This window comes from Trichosurus vulpecula, chromosome 3 (genome assembly GCF_011100635.1).
Source record: "Trichosurus vulpecula isolate mTriVul1 chromosome 3, mTriVul1.pri, whole genome shotgun sequence".
Classification (NCBI taxonomy): domain Eukaryota; kingdom Metazoa; phylum Chordata; class Mammalia; order Diprotodontia; family Phalangeridae; genus Trichosurus; species Trichosurus vulpecula.
In genome coordinates this window covers 273,994,178-274,015,152 of record NC_050575.1, presented here as the reverse complement: position 1 = coordinate 274,015,152, position 20,975 = coordinate 273,994,178, and the positions used below count along the sequence as shown (strand labels likewise).

General features: G+C 39.6%; 1 protein-coding gene across 4 annotated transcripts in view; it reads left to right on the top strand.

The window, feature by feature from the left end:
- Nucleotides 1–20,975, top strand: part of KIF16B (kinesin family member 16B) — a 385,946-nt gene that overhangs the window by 153,123 nt on the left and 211,848 nt on the right. For all 4 annotated transcript variants that reach the window (XM_036749261.1, XM_036749260.1, XM_036749262.1 and 1 more), the window contains exon 13: nucleotides 10,229–10,348. In XM_036749261.1, the coding sequence (XP_036605156.1) occupies nucleotides 10,229–10,348 (120 nt within the window). The remainder of the gene's footprint in view (nucleotides 1–10,228; nucleotides 10,349–20,975) is intronic.

Genomic DNA, 20,975 nt, shown 5'->3' with positions numbered 1-20,975 from the left:
TCTAATTGCATCTATTTTTTCACAAAAAAGATTTTGCTTATGAATTAAAATTGTTATAATTTTTATATGATTATTGCTCTCTTTTTGTTATAGTTACATTTTCTCTCAATTTTTTTTAAAAGATTGCCACTCTAGGGACAGTGTAGTTCAGTGGTAAGAGCACTACACTGGCAATCAGCCACAGGACCTATCTAGGTTGGGCATGTCTTTAAAATGAGGGGTTGGACTAGGATCGTAGATTTATGTTGAGAAAGGTGCGTTAGAGGTCATCCAGGCTCACTGGTTTTCTAATTGAAAGAAGGAAAAGTGACTTGCCCAACTTCATACAGGTAGGAATCCTTAGAGGTGGAATTTGAACCCAGGCCCTCTGATTTCAGAGAGAGTTTTTTCCAGGTTTAGATATATGATCCTAAGATAGGATCCTGTTCCTAAGGTCAGTTGTACACATTTAGCTGTTTTCATTTTTTTCTTGTCTTGGCTACTATGAACTCCAATATGATATGTTGTTTTATTTTTCTTTCTGGATTTCTGACATTTTTATAATCACTCAAATTCGTCACTGAAATGAATTTTATCAGTCATGTTCTTAATTTTTCATGTGTCGCTATTTGTGGATTATTCTTCCACCTCCAACCCAAGATCAAAAGTTGGCTTCCCATGAGATGACAACCCTAGATTCAAATAAGTTGTACTCTATGGATTCATTATTGACAAAGCATGCAATCTGAGTTGGAAGGGATGTTGGCAGGTATTTAGTCCAACCCATGAATAAAAAGAATCTCCACTATAATATACCTGATAAGTGGTTGTACATCCTCTGTATGAAGACCTTCAAGATTGGAGAACCCACCACCTCTCCAAGGAGGCCATTCTGCTCAAATATAGCATGAGTCCTCACTGTAGTGTTCACTTTTAAGCCAGTTTTTGCAGTTAGCACAAAGTCAGCACATTTATCAAAATAACAGTATGAGCATGGCTTATGTGTGTCAGGCACTGTGCTAAGCATTGGATTACCAAAAAAAGTAAAAAAGAAATAAAGGGGAAATTCTAATTCTTGTCCTCATGGTGCTTATAATGAACTGGGGGAAGACCACACACAAAAGGAAGCTGAAGGGAGTGAGGGTGGGGCATGATGATGAAATTTAGGGGGAAATGAAGGGATAGCTGGCTGAGCTCCCTCCTTCAGTAGAAGTTCTGAGAAGAGTTCTCCATCTCTTTCCTTTCCAGTCAGAGGCCGTGGCCCTAGGGGCAGGGGGCCCTGGTGAGGTGTGAGTTCCAGGGCTTAACTGATCTTGTAGGATGTGGAGATTCCTGGGGCATTTCCAGATGAGTGCAGGCAGGTGGGAAGTGAGTAACAAAACTGCTCCCATAAGCCTGCCATGCACTTTCCTGTAAATGGATACCCCATCAGAAGATGGGGCACACCCAGAACATACTAGCAGAGAGACGCACATTGAGTGTGTTGGCAGAGAGGTACACACATATATAGGGAACACAAGATGGCTTACATGACTGGTAGTACTGCACTTGAGTGTTTTTTCTTTATCTCTTTCCTGACCCCCTGTTTCAACAATCTGGCTAGCAGCTTCTGTGGGGGTATGAGATTCACGCACAGCCAGCACCCAGAAAGCTGCCAACAGCACAGGTTCTTCTGATCTGCTTAATTAAGGAAAGCAAAGTGAAGGGGTTGACAAGGTTACTTTTAATTCAGCATTCAAATATCATTCAGTTAGTTCAGGGGAAAAATCCAGCACCCTGAACTTCAAAACAAAATGCAAACAAATTACAAACATCAACAGACTTTGTCTGATTCAAATCCCAACACATAGTTACCAGAGTTCAACAAAGTTTCAGCATCCGGGTTTACAAGCTGGAGGGCTACTTAGCTACAGCTGCCCAGAATCTCCTCACCAACACCATCTCCAGAGCCCCGCAAAAATGGCTCTGTCCTCCCTTCTTATAGGGCTTCAGACATCATCAAACATCATCTGAATCACCAGAGCTCAGGCTCTGGTGATTGGTTCTTGAGTTGGCCCCTCCCCTTAGGACCCTGGGAGGTTCACATCCACATAGATTAGGTTAACACATAATGGGGTTTGGGCCTGGGGCTTAGCACCTAGTAAGGCTCACTGAATTACTCAAAGAAAACAAAGGCTATTCTGGTTATACCCCCCTTAATTATCCTACCTCCCCTCTGTTGATTATCCCCAGTTTTTCCTGTAGGTGTTGTTTGCACATCATCATTCGAATGCTGTTGCCTCTGTTAGCCTGAGTTCCTTGAGAACAGGACCTGTCATTTGCCTTACTTTGTATCCCCAGCATGTAGCACAGTGCCTGGCACCTAGTAAGCTTGGAATGTTTACTGACTGAGTGATTCTCATGGTGACCTCATGTCACTCCCTGGGCGTAATCCTCTCTACAGATCAGCTCTGAAAGAGTTATTGCTCTTCTGATTTGGATTCTTTGGATTCTTCCTCTGTAGCTGGCTCTCTACTTGATGGCCAGAACTACTCTCAAGGAATTTACTGGTTGGTATTTTCTTATGGGCCTAAGGGTCAGCTAGGTAGGGCAGTGGATAGAGTGCCTGGCCTGGAGTCAGGAAGATCTGAGTTCAAATTCAGACTCAGACCTGTAATGGCAAGTAAAGTGGGACTTTTTGTTGTCTTTTGTTTTGGAGTGCTTCTCAGCACTAAGGCAATCAAGTGCCTTTGAGTCTTGCCTTTGTTTCAATCAAGACTCTTTGATTGAATTGTAACTCTTTGATGGCCTGCTTAGGTCACATGGGTTTCAGTGGCATGGTTGTGATGCCCTCTGATCCTGAAGAAGTGTATATATACTATGAGGTTAGCATTTTGCTTGGGGCTCACTCACTGGAAGAGTGTTGTACGATTTGACCAGATAAGACTCTGGGTAGCCGTTGGAGCCCCCTGGCTTTGAAAAACCCTGATGTTGGTACTTCTCTTTCTGGTAACTATGTATGTGATGTCTTGGACAGACAGCTAGAAGCCTGTCTCCTGATTTGTGTTATTTTGCTCTGCTTATATTATTTCTGCTTGTAATTTCTGTTTGTGTTTTCTCAAGGTCTTTCCCCTGAACTAAGTGAATGATATATGTATGTTTGATTAAAGTGAGACTGGAAACCCCTTAAAGTTACTTTCCTTAGAAAAGCAGATCAAAGAATCTGTGCTAGCAGCCCTCCTGTGTGCTGGTGTCATTGGTCTTACCCAGCTGCGGTAGCACCAAGTAGCATTGTTGTTACAGACACTTACTTGCAATGTGACCCTGGGTAAGTCATTTAATGCTGCTTGCCCCAGTTCCTCCTCTGTAAAATGAGCTAGAGAAGGAAATGGCAGGAGCAGTTATGTGGCATAGTGAGTGGAGCACCGGCATTGGAGTCAGAAGGACTTGAGTTCAAATCTGGCCTCGTACACTTGACGCACTAACTGTGAAACCTTGGGCAAGTCACTTAACCCCAATCGCCTTTAAAAAAAAAAGAAAAGGGGGGGCGGAGCCAAGATGGCGGCTGGTAAGCACGGACTAGAGTGAGCTCCGTACCCGAGTCCCTCCAAAAACCTATAAAAATGGCTCTGAACCAATTCTAGAACGGCAGAACCCACAGAACAGCAGAGGGAAGCAGGGCTCCAGCCCAGGACAGCCTGGATGGTCTCTGGGTGAGGTCTATTCCACACGGAGCTGGGAGCTGGGAGCTGGGAGCTGAGAACGGAGTGCAGCAGAGCCCAGCCTGAGCGGCGTGGACGATCCAGACCAGAAGCCGGGCGGAGGGGGCCCTAGCGCCCTGAATATGTGAGCTGCGGCAGTTACCAGACCCCTCGACCCACCAACACCAAAGACTGCGGAGAAGGTTAGTGGGAAAAGCTGCGGAAGTGGAAGGAGTTCGCGGTTCGGCTTCCAGCCCCAGGGGCAGCGGAGGTGGGGCAGCTACGACTGCTGCTGCTTCCGGCTCCAGGCCCACCTGGTGGGAGGAATTAAGTGGCGGATCAGAGCAGGAGTGCAACAGCCTGCTGAAGATCTAAGTCCAGTCTGGATTGGGGGTCCTTGGGGAAGGAGGAGTGCAGCTCTGACAGAGCTGGCACCTCCCCCCCAAACGCAGAACATAGAACTCGTTAGTCTACAAGCAGTCATACCCCACTGAAAAACTCAAGGGTCAAGTTAGTTGGTTGGGAATATGGCCAGGCAGCGAAAACGCGCCCAGATTCAGTCTCAGACTTTGGATTCTTTCTTTGGTGACAAAGAAGACCAAAACATACAGCCTAAAGAAGACGACAAAGTCATAGAGCCTACAACCAAAGCCTCCAAGAAAAACATGAACTGGCCCCAGGCCATAGGAGAACTCAAAAAGGATTTGGAAAAGCAAGTTAGAGAAGTAGAGGAAAAATTGGGAAGAGAAATGAGAAGGATGCGAGAAAACCATGAAAAACAAGTCAATGACTTGCTAAAGGAGACCCAAAAAAATACTGAAAAATACACTGAAGAAAACAACACCTTAAAAAACAGACTAACTCAAATGGCAAAAGAGCTCCAAAAAGCCAATGAGGAGAAGAATGCCTTGAAAGGCAGAATTAGCCAAATGGAAAAGGAGGTCCAAAAGACCACTGAAGAAAATACTACTTTAAAAATTAGATTGGAGCAAGTGGAAGCTAGTGACTTTATGAGAAATCAGGATATTATAAAACAGAACCAGAGGAATGAAAAAATGGAAGACAATGTGAAATATCTCCTTGGAAAAACCACTGACCTGGAAAATAGATCCAGGAGAGATAATTTAAAAATTATAGGACTACCTGAAAGCCATGATCAAAAAAAGAGCCTAGATGCCATCTTTCAGGAAATTATCAAGGAGAACTGCCCTGATATTCTAGAGCCACAGGGCAAAATAGAAATTGAAAGAATCCATCGATCGCCTTCTCAAATAGATACCAAAAAGAAATCTCCTAGGAATATTGTTGCCAAATTCCAGAGCTCCCAGATCAAGGAGAAAATACTGCAAGCAGCCAGAAAGAAACAATTTGAGTATTGTGGAAACCCAATCAGAATAACCCAAGATCTGGCAGCTTCTACATTAAGAGATCGAAGGGCTTGGAATGCGATATTCCGGAGGTCAATGGAGCTAGGATTAAAACCTAGAATCACCTACCCAGCAAAACTGAGTATCATGTTCCAAGGCAAAATATGGAGTTTCAATAAAATAGAGGACTTTCAAGCTTTCTCAGTGAAAAGACCAGAACTGAATAGAAAATTTGACTTTCAAACACAAGAATCAAGAGAAGCATGAAAAGGTAGTCAAGAAACGGAAATTGCAAGGGACTTACTAAAGTTGAACTGTTTTGTTTACATTCCTACATGGAAAGATGATGAGTATGATTCATGAGACCTCAGTATTAGGGCAGTTGAAGGGAATATGCATATATATATGTATATATATATATGTTTATGTATATATATAAGTGAATGTGTATGTATGTATGTATCTATGTGTATATGTATGTATGTGTATATATATATATGTTTATATATATATATATATGTAAAAGAGAGAGAGCAGACACAGGGTGAGTTGAAGATGAAGGGAAGATATCTAAAAGAAATAAAATGAAATTAAGGGATGAGAGAGTAACATACTGAGAGAGGGAGATAGGGAGAGATAGAATGGGGTGGATTATCTCTCATAAAGGTGGCAAGAGGAAGCAGTTCTATGGGAGGAGGGGAGAGGGCAGGTGAGGGGGGAATGAGTGAACCTTGCTCTCATCAGATTTGGCCTGAGGGGGAATACCATACATACTCAGTTGGGTATCTTACCCCACAGGAAAGAAGAGGGAGGAAGATAAAAAAAAAAATAAAAGGCGGGGGGATGATGGAGGGGAGGGCAGATGGGGGTGGAGGAAATCATAACAAACACTTTGGAAAGGGGACAGGGTCAAGGGAGAAAATTCAATAAAGCGGGATGGGTTGGGAAGGAGCAAAATGTAGTTAGCCTTTCACAACATGAGTATTGTGGAACGGTTATACATAATAATACATGTGTGGCCTAGGTTGAATTGCTCAACTTCTTAGGGAGGGTGGGTGGGAAGGGAAGAGGGAAGAGAACTTGGAACTCAAAGTTTTAAAATCAGATGTTCAAAAACAAAAAAAGTTTTTGTATGCAACTAAAAAATAAGATACACAGGCAATGGGGCGTAGAAATTTATCTTGCCCTACAAGAAAGGAAGGGAAAAGGGGATGAGAGGGGAGGGGGGTGATAGAGGGGAGGGCTGACTGGGGAACAGGGCAACCAGAATAAAAGCCATCTTGGAGTGGGGGGGAGGGTAGAAATGGGGAGAAAATTTGTAATTCAAAATGTTGTGAAAATCAATGCTGAAAACCAAATATGTTAAATAATTAAATTGCATTAAAAAAAAAAAAAAGAAAAAAAAAAGAGAAGGAAATGGCAAACCCCTCTTGTATTTTTGCCAAGAAAACCCCCAAAATGGTGTTGGACAGGACTGAACAACAATCACCACTATAAGTGCATAGTGGATCATTTTCATTATTCTCTAGGCCAGGGCTTCTTAAACTTTTTCCACTTGCAACTCCTTTTTGCCCAAGAAATTTTACACCACCCCAGGTGTATCAGTGTATAAAATGGGTATACAGAAATCAAGCATTTACTGATAATAAGTCATGAAGAAATTTATTGTAAAACAGTTCTTTGGCACACATATATTTTTACCATTTATTAAAGACAAAAGCAAATTTGCATACTAGTTCGATGGATGTGCTTGTTTATTTTTAAGTAAAGGATTAAATCTCAGTAGAATATTTGATACTGCAGGATGTAGAGCGTCTTCAATAGTTTTTTTCAGAGTTGATTGCTATCTTGATTTTATAATTGTCGGTGCTGAGAATGCTGCTTCACATAGATATGTAGTACAAAATGGCCAGTGTGTTTAGGGCCATTTCAGAAACTGTTGGAAATTCTGTCCTGATCCCGAGCCAAAATAAGGAAACTCAGGTTTTAAACCTGTTTCACTTGATAACTAGGCAAATTCTTCTTGAACTTTTAATAACAGATGACTGAGGTTTTCAATTATTTCAGTATGGTTTATGAACCCAAATTAGTTTTTTAGAATCAAAATTTGAAAGGAAGTATTTCTGAAGCTGTGTCTCCAGGCACTTCAGATGATCAGTTATAACTCTCACAATTAAATCTTTGGGAAGGTTATTTTCAATTATAAAATCATCTGTAGCTGTAAACGTCTCTAGAGAACTATTTTCCACCTTATTCTTCCATATGTTAACTTTTTTAGTAAAACTTTCAATTTTATCTTTCAACATACATATGTTGTTTTTTCCCTTGTTTAAATCATTGAGATTTTTGAAAATATCCAACAAATAACACAGTTTTGAAAACCTTAAGTCATTATGAAAAAAATGAACAAAATTAGATTTCAGCTCAATCAAAAATATAACAGCTTCATCTTTCAATTTCAATAATCTGTTTAAACTTCTCCCTTTAGAGAGCCACCTTACCTCTGCATGTAGTAATAAGCTTTTGTAATCAGAGTCCATGTCTTTCCAAAGGTTTGAAAACAAATGACTGTTAAGGGCATGGCTTTTAATGAAGTGAATGATTTTGATAGTATTGTAAAGCACACTCTGGTGCTTGTTTTGGCTACGAGTGCCTCCAGTGGATCACATGTTGAGTAAAAGTGATACATTCATTACCAACAGCTTTAACTTTTGCTACAAATCCAACATTCTTGCCTATCATTGTTCCAGCACTGTCTGTACAGACTCCAATGCAATTTTTCCACTGCAAATCTTCATTTGTGAAAAATTCACTCACTTTAAGATGTATATCTTCCCCTCTTGTGTGCCCTTCCACAAGGTGACAAAATAATAACTCCTCATGTATGTTTCCTTTATAAATATATCTTACATAAAGTAACAACTGTGCCATCTTAGAAATATCAGTTATTTCATCTACCTGAATTGCAAACTTTGGGCTGCCCTTAGCCTGATAATAAACTGCTGGAAATCGTCATTTTTTATTTCTGAAATTATTTAGAAATACTATCATTCAGTAAAGGAATTTTATGAATTTCATCTCCATACTTTTTCCCGTGAACTATTTCTGACATTTTAATAACAGCAGGGCACAGGAGATCTTTTCCTTTCATGTATCACGTAGGGCTTTTTACTTTTTTTGCAATTAAATAAGAAGTTTCATAAGGTGCAAGTAAATGCTTTTTGTTGACAGTAACAAATTTCTAAAAACATTGTTTTTCTTTATTTGAAGATTTTAAAAGTTGTTCAAAATATTCTTTTGGTTTATTGCAGTATGCTATATACTTGGTATTAAGATGTCATTTTAGTTTGGCTGGTTTCATGCTCTTCGCAGACAAGACTTCATTACAAAGAGGTTTTTCCACACCATCATCATTATTAGAAATAAATCTATATTGCAAAAATAATTCGACATATTTTCTTTTTCTTGTCAATTTAGGTGTACTACAGCCTTGTACAAAGACTCTACTCCATTGTCATCAGAATTTTTGCCTCTTTTGTCTAAATTTAGCCACTTATCCATAACCAAAAAATATTTTTGTCCTAAAATATAAATAAATATTGCTAATAATTTCTCAAATAAATACTATCTTCAATTTATGAAATTATATTTATGCTTAATCTTTAAAAACTGATGTTCATAGTCACACATACAGCAGTGATGGTGGAGAAATATTATTAAAGGGCTTTTGTCTTTACTTGCTGCAATTAAACACTTTTGTTTCTGTAAAAGAAGGAGATAACAGCAATTTTAAAAATCAAACTTTCTAACACAATCCAATACAAAGATATACTACTTTGATACTTACATGCTGAGGAATGATAGTAGAAAAATATTAAAAGTCTTTATTTTCCATAATTAAACCATTATGTTTCTGTAAGAGCAGAAAAATTTCTATGTACAGTAAAAAACACGGCAATTCTGAATCTGAGATGTGGTATTTCTGGCAGCATTTTTTGGCATTGTGTAGTGTGATGGCATGTGCAGTGCTGTTGTGCGTTCAGAATCAAGGCTTCAGTGAAGTCGTGCAAGGCAACATGGGCAAGCACTGCCAGAAGCACCTCAGGTTCATTATGCCTTTGATTTTGAATTAATTTTTGGTCCTTACATGTTCAGAAACCTTTTACTGTTGCCAAATTTTTCGAGACCCTCATATTTAATTACACCACCCACAGTTTAAGAAGTACTGCTTTAGACTGTGTGATATTAGTTACCTATCTAATGGCTTAAACCCTATAATTCACTCAAGTTGGTTAACCAGTTCTTACCTCCTAAAAAGCTAAAATGCTTCTTTACAATTCCCTCACACTCATCAGAGTCTGAACCAGATACTTTATATGGTGCAAATGGAGCTTCTTTTATGTCTGATAGAGGCTGATATTTATAATTTGCAATCTTTGTTATGAGCTTCACATATCCTGCAACCACTTATGTGTGAAAAAGCCATATTTTTTGTTTCTTCTTCACTATTTGATGGAAAACAGCATTCCTCTGACAATACCCTTCACCTCGTGCCTCCACTCCCACTTTTCTGGCTAGCAGAGTAGGTTTTCCAAGCCATTCCTTGTGTGAGTTCCCTTACTGTTACTTCACTATCTGGCAGAAAAAACAGGTGATATTTATTTTGTCATTGATGAGTAATCATTTGGCAGTGTTTTATTGACTAAACTGTATGCAAGCCTTGTGCTAAAAGGAGAGTAGAGTGGAAAGCACTCTGGAAGTAGAATCAGAAGACTTAGGTTCATAGTCTGACAGCCATGTGACCTTGCTGTGTCAGTTCCTTTCCGGGGTGGGAGACATCCCTTTCATCTGGTATATTCTAACTTTAGTTGAGGAAATAGCATTTAACTTAAGCCTTGAAGGATTTAGGCCTAAGTAGCTCCAGAAGTTTAGTTGATTTTATCTGTTAGAGTTGAATGTGAAAATAAATATCATGAATAATTACAGCGTGCAATGGGATTTCTAATTGAAATTTATAACCACACTTTTACTCTGCTTTCCTGGTTTTTAATGAAAAGTAAATCTTGGGGCATTTAAACACTCTATTTTAAGAATGTAGTTTTCCCTTTAAACATTTCAGTTGGCTTTGTCCTTTCAGTTGACTTTTCTTTCAAATAAATTTAACCTTTTTAAAAACAGGTTTTTTTTCCCTTCTCATTTTAGGAACAAACGTTAGCCCTGAGGAAAGAAGGAATAGGAGTAGTTCTGGATTCTGAGCTGCCTCATCTAATTGGCATTGATGATGACCTTCTGAGTACTGGAATAATCTTATATCACTTGAAGGTAGAAATGAATCTAATCAGTCACTTTACATGGTTTCAATTGAACATTGTAATTGTGTTTTGTTTTCTCTCAGCATATTTTATTGTTATACTCTTTGACTATGAAGACAGTCATTAAAACCTGTATGGTGGGGGGGCAGAGCCAAGATGGCAGCCTGAAAGCAGAGACTTGCTTAAGCTTTCCCCCAGGTCCCTCCAAACACCTGTAGAAAATGGCTCTGAACAAATTCTAGAGCTGCAGAACCCATGAAATAGCAAAGGAAAGCAGGGCTCCAGCCCAGGAAAGCCTGGAGGGTTGCTGGGAAGGGTCTATTGCATGGAGCTGGGAGCAGAGTGGAGCAGAGAACAGCCTAGCATGGGCCACCCAAGGTCCAACCAGACCGGGAGCTGGCTGAAGGGCCCTGAATCATTGAGCTGTGGCAGTTACCAGACTTCTCAATTCAACTCACAGACACCAAAGACAACAGAGCAGGTTACTGGAAAAACTGCTGGATCAGAGTGAGAGGAGTGTGGGGTTGGCCCCAGCTCCAGGGCACTGCAGGTGGTACAGCTCTGTGTCTGCTTCCAGAGGTACAGCTGTGGTTGCTTCCAGCTCCAGGCCCACCTGGTGGGAGGAATTAAACAGCAGATCAGAGCAGGAGTGCAGAACCTGCTTTGCCCTGCGTGGATCTTGTTGGTGGTTCTTGGGGGAGTAGGAACACTGCTGTGGCAGAGCTTGCTGTGTAGAAGTAGCTCTAAAAAGAGCAGTACTTGCACCCTAAAGCTTGGGGCAAAGCACAATCTCCTCTACAAGCAGTCATACCCTCTCAAAAAGCTCAAGGGTCAAGTAGTTGGCTGGGAACATGAACAGGCAGTGAAAATGGAATCACATTCACTCAGACTTTAGTCTTTTTTTTTGGTGACAAAGAAGATCCAAACATACAGCCAGAAGAAGCCAACAAAGTAAAAAAGCCTACATCAAAAGCCTCCAAGACAAATATGAATTGGTCTCAGGCCATGGAAGAGCTCAAAAAGGATTTGGAAAATCAAGTAAGAGAAGTAGAGGAAAAATTGGGAAGAGAAATGAGAGTGATACAAGAAAACCATGAAAAACAGGTCAATGACTTGCTAAAGGAGACCCCAAAAATGCTCATGTAAATAGCACCCTAAAAAATAGACTAACTCAAATGGCAAAAGAGCTCCAAAAAGCCAGTGAGGAAAAGAATGCTTTGAAAGGCAGAATTAGCCAAATGGAAAAGGAGGTCCAAAAGACCACTGGAGAAAATACTACCTTAAAAATTAGATTGGACCAAGTGAAAGCTAGTGACTTTATGAAAAATCAAGATATTATTAAACAGAACCAAAGGAATGAAAAAAATGGAAGACAATGTGAAATATCTCATTGGAAAAACCACTGACCTGGAGAGTAGATCCAGGAGAGATCATTTAAAAATTATTGGACTACCTGAAAGCCACCATCAAAAAAAGAGCCTAGATATCATTTTTCAAGAAGTTATCAAGGAAGATTTCCCTGATATTCTAGAACCAGAGGGTAAAAGAGAAATTGAAAAAAATCCACTGATCACCTCTTGAAAAAGATCCCAAAAAGAAAACTCCTAGGAATATTGTAGCCACATTCCAGAGTTCCCGGGTCAAGGAGAAAATATTGAAAGCAACCAGAAAGAAACAATTTGAGTATTATGGAAACACAATCAGGATAACACAAGATCTGGCAGTTTCTACATTAAGGGATCAAAGGGCTTGCAATATGATTTTCCAGAGGTCAAAGGAGTTAGGATTAAAACCAAGAATCACCTACACAACAAAACTGAGTATCATGTTCCAAGGCAAAATATGGATTTTCAATAAAATAGAGAAAAGACCAGAGCTGAATAGAAAATTTCACTTTCAAATACAAGAATCAAGAGAAGCATGAAAAGGTAAACAGGAAAGAGCAATCATAAGGGACTTACTAAAGTTGAACTGTTTTGTTTACATTCCTACATGGAAAGATGATGTGTGTAATTCATGAGACCTTTCTCAGTATTAGGGTAGTTGAAGGGAATATACATGTATATATAGGCAGAGGGCACAGGGTGAGTTGAATATGAAGGGATGATATCTAAAAAATAAAATCAAATTAAGGGATGAGAGAGGAATATATTGAGAGAGGAGAAAGGGAGAGATAGAATGGGGTAAATTATCTCACATAAAAGTGGCAAGAAAAAGCAGTTCTGTAGGAAGGGAAGAGGGGGCAGGTGAGGGGGAATGAGTGAATCTTGCTCTCATTGGATTTGACCTGAGGAGGGAACAACATACACACTCAATTGGGTATCTTACCCCATAGGAAAGTAGGGGGAAGGGGATAAAAAAGGGAAGATGATAGAAGGGAGGGCAGATAGGGAGAAGAAGTAATGAAAAGCAAACACTTTTGAAAAGGGACAGGGTCAAGGGAGAAAATTCAGTAAAGGGGGACAGGATAGGATGGAGGGAAATATAGTTAGTCTTTCACATCATGAGTATTGTGGAAGTGTTTTATATAATGATACATGTGTGGCCTATGTTGAATTGCTTGCCTTCTTAGAGAGGGTTGGTAGGGAGAGAAAAGGGGAGAGAGTATGGAACTCAAAGTTTTAAAAACAGATGCTCAAAAAAAAAGTTGTTTTTGCATGCAACTGGGAAATAAGATATACAGGCAATGGGGCGTAGAAATCTATCTTGCCCACAAGAAAGTAAGGGAAAAGGGGATTGGGGGGAGTGGGGTGACAGAAGGGAGGGCTGACTGGGGAATGGGACAATCAGAATATATGCCATCTTGGAGTGGGGGGGAGGGTAGAAATGGGAGAAAATTTGTAACTCAAAATCTTGTCGAAGTCAATGCTGAAAACTAAAAAATATTAAATAACAAAATATGGAATTCAAAAAATAAAGCTGTGTGGTAAAAATCCAAGTATCATTGGTTCAGATAATTAAAATATCAAAGTAAAATTATGTACTTTTAAAATTTCCCCTTGCCTGACCAGTTTTTATTCATTATTTAATTTTTCCCCAGTCCCATGTAAAAATAATTTTTAAAATTTTTTAAATTTGTTTTTAAAACTTCCCCCTTCTTCACTCTCCCTCCTCCCCTCCATTGAGAAGGAAGGCAATTCCATATAGGTTATATGTGTATAGTCATTCAGAATATATCCATAATAATCATGTTGTTAAAGAAAACATAGACAAAAAAAAAACCTGAAGAATAATAAAGAAATTGAAAAAAAGTTGCCTCAATCTGCATTCAGACATCATCAGTTCTTTCTCTGGGGATGGATAGCATTTTTCATCACAAGTCCTTCAGAGCTGTCATGGAGAAAAGAGCTAAGGCATTCACAGCTGATCATCTTCTAATATTGCTGTGACTTTGTACCTAGTACACCAACCCATGTAAGTCTTTCTACGTTTTTCTGAGAGCATCCTGCTCATCATTTATTATAGTATAATAGTATTCCATCATAATTACATACCAAAACTTATTCAGGCATTTCCCAGTTGATGTGCATCACCTCAGCTTCTAATTCTTACCTGTAGAAGAGAGCTGCTATAAATATTTTTGTACATAAAGGTCCTTTTCCTTTCTGTTTTTTGTCTCTTTTGGGATACAGACCTAGTAGTGGTATTGCTATGTCAAAGGATATGCATGGTTTTATAGCCCTTTGGGCATAGTTCCAAATTGCTGTATAGAATGGTTTAATCAGTTCACAACTGCGACAACAATACATTAATGTCTCTTTTTCCTACATCCCCTCCAACATTTGTCATTTACCTTTTCTGTCCTATTATCTATTCTAATCCTGTTCCCCATACCCCTGCTTATTCTATTCTCTCTCTCCTTTCACTTAAAAGTGTTTTGCTTCTGATTATCTCTTTCCCCAATCTGCCCTCCTTTCTATCACCCCCACCATAACCCCTTCCCCTTCTACTTTTCCTGTAAGTTAGGATAGATTTCTATACCCCATTACCTGTGTATCTTATTTTCCTGTTAAACGTAAAAACAATTTTTAAAATTCATTTTTAAAACTTAGTTCCAAATTCTCTCCCTTCCTCCCTTTCCACCTTCCTTCATTGAGAAGGTAAGCAATTTGATATAGGTTATACATGTGTAGTCATGTAAAGCACTTCCATAATAGTCAACTATATTTCCCTTCATCCTATCCTGCCCCCCATTTATTCTATTCCCTCCTTTCACCCTGTCCCTCTTCAAAAGTGTTTGCTTCTGATTATTCCCTCCCCCAATCTGTCCTACCTTGAGTCCCCCCACCCCCACCCCCATCCCCTCCCCCCCTACTTTCCTGTAAGGTAAGATAGATTTCCATACCACTGTGTGTGTGTGTGTGTGTGTGTGTGTGTGTGTGTGTGTGTGTTATTCCCTCCTTAAGCCCCTTCCAATGAAAGGTTTACTCATTCCTTCTCACCTCCCCTCTTCCCCTCCACTGTAAAAGCTTTTTCTTGCTTCTTTTATATGAGATAATTTACCCTATTCTACCTCTCCCTTTCTCCTTCTCCCAGTATGTTCCTCTCTCACTCCTAAATTTTATTTTTTAGATATCATCCCTTCATGAAATTCAACTTACCCTGTGCACTCTGTATACATATATTCCCTCTACCTACCTTAATGATGAGAAAGGTCCCATGAGTTACAAATATCATCTTTCCATGTGGGAGTGTACAAAGTTCAACTTTTATAAGTCCTTTATGATTTCTCTTTCCTGTGTACCTTTTTATGTTTCTCTTGAGTCATGTGTTTGAAAGTCAGATTTTCTATTTAGCTGTGGTCTTTTCTCAAGAGTGCATTTAAATTCCTCTGTATCATTGAATATCGATTTTTTCCTCTCACGGATTACACTCAGTTTTGCTGGGTAGGTGATTCTTGGTTTTAATCCTAGCGTCTTTGACTTCCGGAATACCATATTCCAAGCCCTTTGATCCCTTAATGTAGAAGCTGCTAGATTTTGTATTATCTTGATTTTGGTTCCACAATATTTGAATTATTTTTTTCTGGCTGCTTACAATATTTTCTCTTTGACCTGGGAACTCTGGGATTTAGCTATAATATTCCTGGGAACTTACCTTTTGGAATCTCTTTCAGGAGGTGATTGGTGGATTCTTTCAATTTCTATTTTACCCCCAGACTTTAGAATATCAGGGCAGTTTTCCTTGATAATTTCTTGAAAGATGATGTCTAGGCCCTTTTTTTGATCATGGTCTTAAGGTAGTTCAACAATTTTTAAATTATCTTTCCTGGATCTATTAGTTGTTTTTCTAATGAGATATTTCACATTGTCTTCTATTTTTTCATTCTTTTGTTTTTGTTTTATAATTTCTTGATTTCTTGTAGAGTCCTTAGCTTCTGTTTGCTCCATTCTATTTTTAAGAAATTATTTTCTTCAGTGAGCTTTTGGTCCTCCTTTTCCCTTTGGCCAATTCTTCTTTTTAAGGCATTCTTCTCCTCATTGGCTTTTTGGAGGTCTTTTGCCATTTGGTCTAGTCTTATTTTTTAAGGTGTTATTTTCTTTCTTTTTTTTTTTCTCTTTATTTATTTTTAGTTTACCACACACGGTTCTACATAGTTTTGAGTTCCAGTTTTTCTCCCCTCCCTCCCCCCTCCCTCCCCAAGACGGCATGAAGTCTCATATAACTGTCATGTATAACTTCGCATTGAATTAATTTATGTTCTAGTCAAGTCGTGGAGAAGAATTTTGACCAATGGAATGAATCATGAGAAAGAAGAAACAGAACCAAAAAAAAAAACAAAAAAAAACCCCAAAAACAAAAACAAAAGAGAAGCAGAAAAGGCGAGCATGTAGTGTGCCTCAGTCTGTATTCAAACTTCGCAGTTCTTTCTCTGAATGAAGATAGCATTCTCCATCGTGAGTCCCCTGGAGTTGTCCTTGCCCCTTTAGGTTGCTGAGAGAAGCGCAGTATGTCAGGGTTGGTCCTCACGAAATCCACATATCTGTGGCTGTGCACAACGTTCTCCTGGCTCTGCTCCGCTCACTCAGCATTATGTCGTGTAGGTTTTTCCAGGTTGTTATGAAGTCTGCATCATCCCCATTTCTTATGGCACAATAGTATTCCATCACCTTCATATACCACAGCTTGTTCAGCCATTCCCCAATTGATGGGCATCCCTTTGCTTTCCAATTCTTGGCTACCACAAAGAGAGCTGCTATAAATAATCTTGTACATATGGGTCCTTTTCCCGCTTGCGTGATTTCTTTGGGATACAACCCTAAAAGTGGTATTACTGGGTCAAAGGGTATGAACATTTCTATAGCCCTTTGGGCCTAGTTCCACACTGCCCTCCAAAATTTGCCCCACACAGACTGCTCGCGGTTTCTGACTCTCTCAAATCTGCTCAAGTTCACTTTTTTATGGGAATCTGACAGACCTTGTGAGAGAGCTCCGGTAAGACGCTGCCTTCATGCGGCCATCTTGGCCCCGCCCCCAGGTGTTATTTTCTTAAGTATTTTTTTGGGTCTCATTTAGGAAGCTGTTGATTCATTTTTCATGATTTCCTTCCATCACTCTCATTTCTCTTTTCAATTTTTCCTCTACTTCTCCTACTTGTTTTTTCCAAATCCTTTTTGAGCTCTTCCATGGCCTGTGACCAATTCGTATTTTTCTTGGAGGCTTTGGATTGTTTGCCTTTGTTGTCTTCTTCTGAGTATATGTTTTAATCTTCCTTGTCACTGAAGTAAGTTTTTATAGTCTGATTTTTTTTTAAAACACAGTTTGCTTATTTTCCCACCATATGCTTGACTTTCTAACTGTTTGTTAGGTAGGATTCTGCTTCCAGTGTGTAGGATGTCCTGTCCCAAACTTCAAGGGTTTTGTGCAGCTGTTTTCAGAGATACTTCTAAGGACCTGTAAGTTTTCAGTTCTTCCAGGGTGGTATGATCTAAGGAAAGGTGTTTACTCCTCACCTGGCTCTGGTCTGTGAGTGACCACAAGCACTTTTTTCTGCCCTGGAACTGTGAGGAGGGTTCTGTCTCCACTCCTGCTACAAGCTCTGCTATGCCAGTGCTCCTCCATGCCCCATGACAGCCACCTAGGAGTGTGACCCAGATCCAAATATGGGCAAAGCAACAGAGTCCTGCCTAAGTGCCAGCAAAGAGTCCGTTGTAATCTCCTTCTGACCAGTTGTTCGATTGCCTTACCGCCTGTGGGCTGAGAGCTCCAAAAGCAGTTGCTGCCACTGCCACTGCTACCACTGCCACTGCTACCACTGCTGCTGATTCAGTTATTTCTCAGACATGCTCTTGGTTTGCTGGGATTGGGACTGTGCTGGGGCCAGGGCTGGACTCTGACGCAGGTCCAATAGACCTTTTCTACTGACCATCTAAGTTGTCTTTGGCACCTGTAGGTTGAGAAGTCTGGAAACTGCCATGGCTGCCAGTGATTAAGTCCTCTGAGGCCTATTCCAGGCTTTCTGGGGCCCGGTATGTACTGGCATGACCTTTGCTAGACTGTCTTCCTCTCTAACCCTGGTGCAACAGAGCTCTCCTCTTCCAGGTTGTTTTGGGCTGGAAATATTTCATTGTCTTTTTGTGGATTCTGCTGCTCTAGAATTTGTGTAGAGTCATTTTTTACAGGTATTTGGAGGGGATTGGGGGTGAGCTCAGGTAAGTCCTTGCCTTTACTCTGCCATCCTTGATTCATACCCCCAGCCCCGCCCCCAGCCCCTTGCCCAAAAAAATTTTTAAGGCTATATTTCACTCAGGTCTGGGATGGTGTGGGGAAGGGTCCTATTTTATGTATTTTCCTATCACTTAGGGGCTTGGTGATAGAACTGTGGGGAGGGAAGAGCAGAAAGAAGACTGAGAAAAGTGGTAAGCATCTGAAGTAAGACTTTAAAATTTATTTTAAATTTCATTTAAATCTGTCATTTCTGGTAATTTTAGAATTCAACCTAGCACTTGTGTTCTTGGGTCATATTACAGTGTATTGAAGTAACATTTGACTTGCTAAAAGTATTCATGGTGATATAAAGGTGTAAAGTCCAGGCCAAAGAGGGATTCCTTAGAAATAGGGTGAGCCTCTAGATGCACTCCTGTTTGGCACTGGGTTGATTGCATTAAGTTGCAGGAGTTGCAGAGGCTCCCGGAAGAGGAGCTTATAGAACTTGTTCACCAGTTTATTTATCTTGGAAATATAGTAAAAGGTGGGCAGTGATTTGTGTCCAGAATTTAAAAGGAGAAAAGAAGGCTAGGTTGCCTTTGGGAAATTGTAGGACACTTTTACATGCCCCAAGTTTTGCATGAAAGCAGAGACTCATCTTTTTCATACTAACATTTTTTTCTTGTGTTGCTATATGGTAGTAAGATGAGGAAAAACCACTACCTCTGAAGAACTAAAGATGAACATCACACAGAGGGTAATGAAAAAGTGCATGGTGTGTGTGCGAACAGGCCACAACATGTAACCATCAAGGAACTCTGAAGAGTAAGAGGAGTCTTAAAATTTGTCCTCAAAAAATTATATGCCAAGAAGAAAAGATGGATTAGTTATATGGTAGGTGGGAAGGATGACAGATAGGCAGCCAGAATGTTTTACTGATAGCCTCTTGATGTCAGGAGAAAGTGAGAAAGGCCTCTAGGTTGTTAAGATGGCTCCTGTGGGGAATTTTGCAGACAGTAGGGATGTGTGTTGCATGAGATAGGTAGGAATGGATGGGAACTCCTGAATCAATGAAATCTCAGATCCATTTAAATATTTGGGAATATTGGAGTTGAGAGACTAGAATCTCCTACTTGGATGTATTTTTTCTTTGACTTTATTCTGATGGCTAGATTTAGTATCAGAAGACTTGGCTTCAAAGCCCCTCTCTGCTACTGCATTTTGCCAAGTTATTTACCCTCAGTGAACTTTAGTTTCCTTATCTCTAAATTCAATTGAATGGATTGGATTAGATGATCTCCAGAGGTTCTTCTAGCTCTACATTTTTGGTCCTGGCTCAATGATCTTAAATTTTTTTTTTCTGAAACTTGACTCAAAATGAGGAGCAGGACAGCTGCCTTGTGCACTTCATCATCCTTCTTCAACTACCTCACTGGAACTTCTTTTGCTACTGCAAAAACACGGTCACCAAAACAATACGCCAATGAGATGTTATTTTTTATTAAGTAATTCATTATTTTTAAAAGATCTATGATTTTATTGGCATGGTTATGCTTTCTACCAATAAAGATGGCATTAGGCTACACAATAGTGGAGATAGTATCTATGAGTTATTGTGGGGGGAAAAATTAACTGGTAGACAATCTTCTGGACTTAATGAACTTAAATTAGGCTGGCCTTTGGATGATATGTATATAGTTTGTCTTCAAGTGTATGTGGAAAGTCTTCTGGAGATATGCTAATGAGTGGATTTGGCCTTCATAGTCTTTATAAACCTAGTATCACATAAAGGCCACAGAGAGGATTTAGTGGAGCTATCCAATACAAATATACACCTTTTGAAACAATGAGAAACAAAGAGAACAAAATGAAGTCTGCAGAAAGCTTAGAGAGAGACTCAAATGAGCATATCATCCCTGTTGTGGTTGGAATTACCAGCTATATCAGCAGATATAAAATAGAATAACTTTGTTTACATTCCAATAGTAATTCATTTTCAGCAGCAGCATTAAAGGAACACTTGGGCCCTAATCCTGAGCATCTTATGTGCCATATGAAGTATAAATAACAGTTACTAAGATCAAACTGGGAAGAATGGCTGGCCCAGGTCAAGTATACTCTGATGGCTACATGTGACAAAATTGTCAAAGCCCTGAGGAATTAATTTAAAAGATACTTTGGGAAAGAAGATATCATAAGAATAGAAAAATTAATGGACCATATTAAGATAACTGAGATAAAATCAATAACCACAGATCCATATGTTTGTTTTCTTATCTTTGTAAAATCCTTATGAGAGTGGATACCAGGGTAATCCTTGATTAAAAATAGAAGGGCTATGCAAGTTTTTTTGTTTTTTAGATGCAAGACAGTGTTTATTTCCTGCAGAAATATGTATAACATACAGAGGCCTCACAGGAGCCCCCAGATAGATAAAGAAAATACATTTAGCACTCAGATGACAGGCAGGCTTTTGCTACGATTCTCTACAGTGTACAACTGTATCTTTTTTTAATTTTTTTAATTTTTTTAAAATTTATTAAATATATTTAGTTTTCAGCATTGATTTTCACAAAAGTTTGAATTACAAATTTTTTCCCCATTTCTACCCTCCCCCCACTCCAAGACGGTGTATATTCTGGTTGCCCCGTTCCCCAGTCAGCCCTCCCATCTGTCACCCCACTCCCCTCCCATCTCCCTTTCCCTTCTCTTGTAGGGCAAGATAAATTTCTATGCCCCATTGCCTGTGTATCTTATCTCCTAGTTGCATGGAAAAACATTTTTTTGTTGTTGTTGTTTTTGAACATCTGTTTTTAAAACTTTGAGTTCCAAATTCTCTCCCCTCTCCCCTCCCCACCCACCCTTCCTAAGAAGGCAAGCAATTCAACATAGGCCACATGCGTATCATTATGTAAAACCCTACCACAATACTCATGCTGTGAAAGATTAACTATGTTTTGCTCCTTCCTAACCTATCCCCCTTTGTTGAA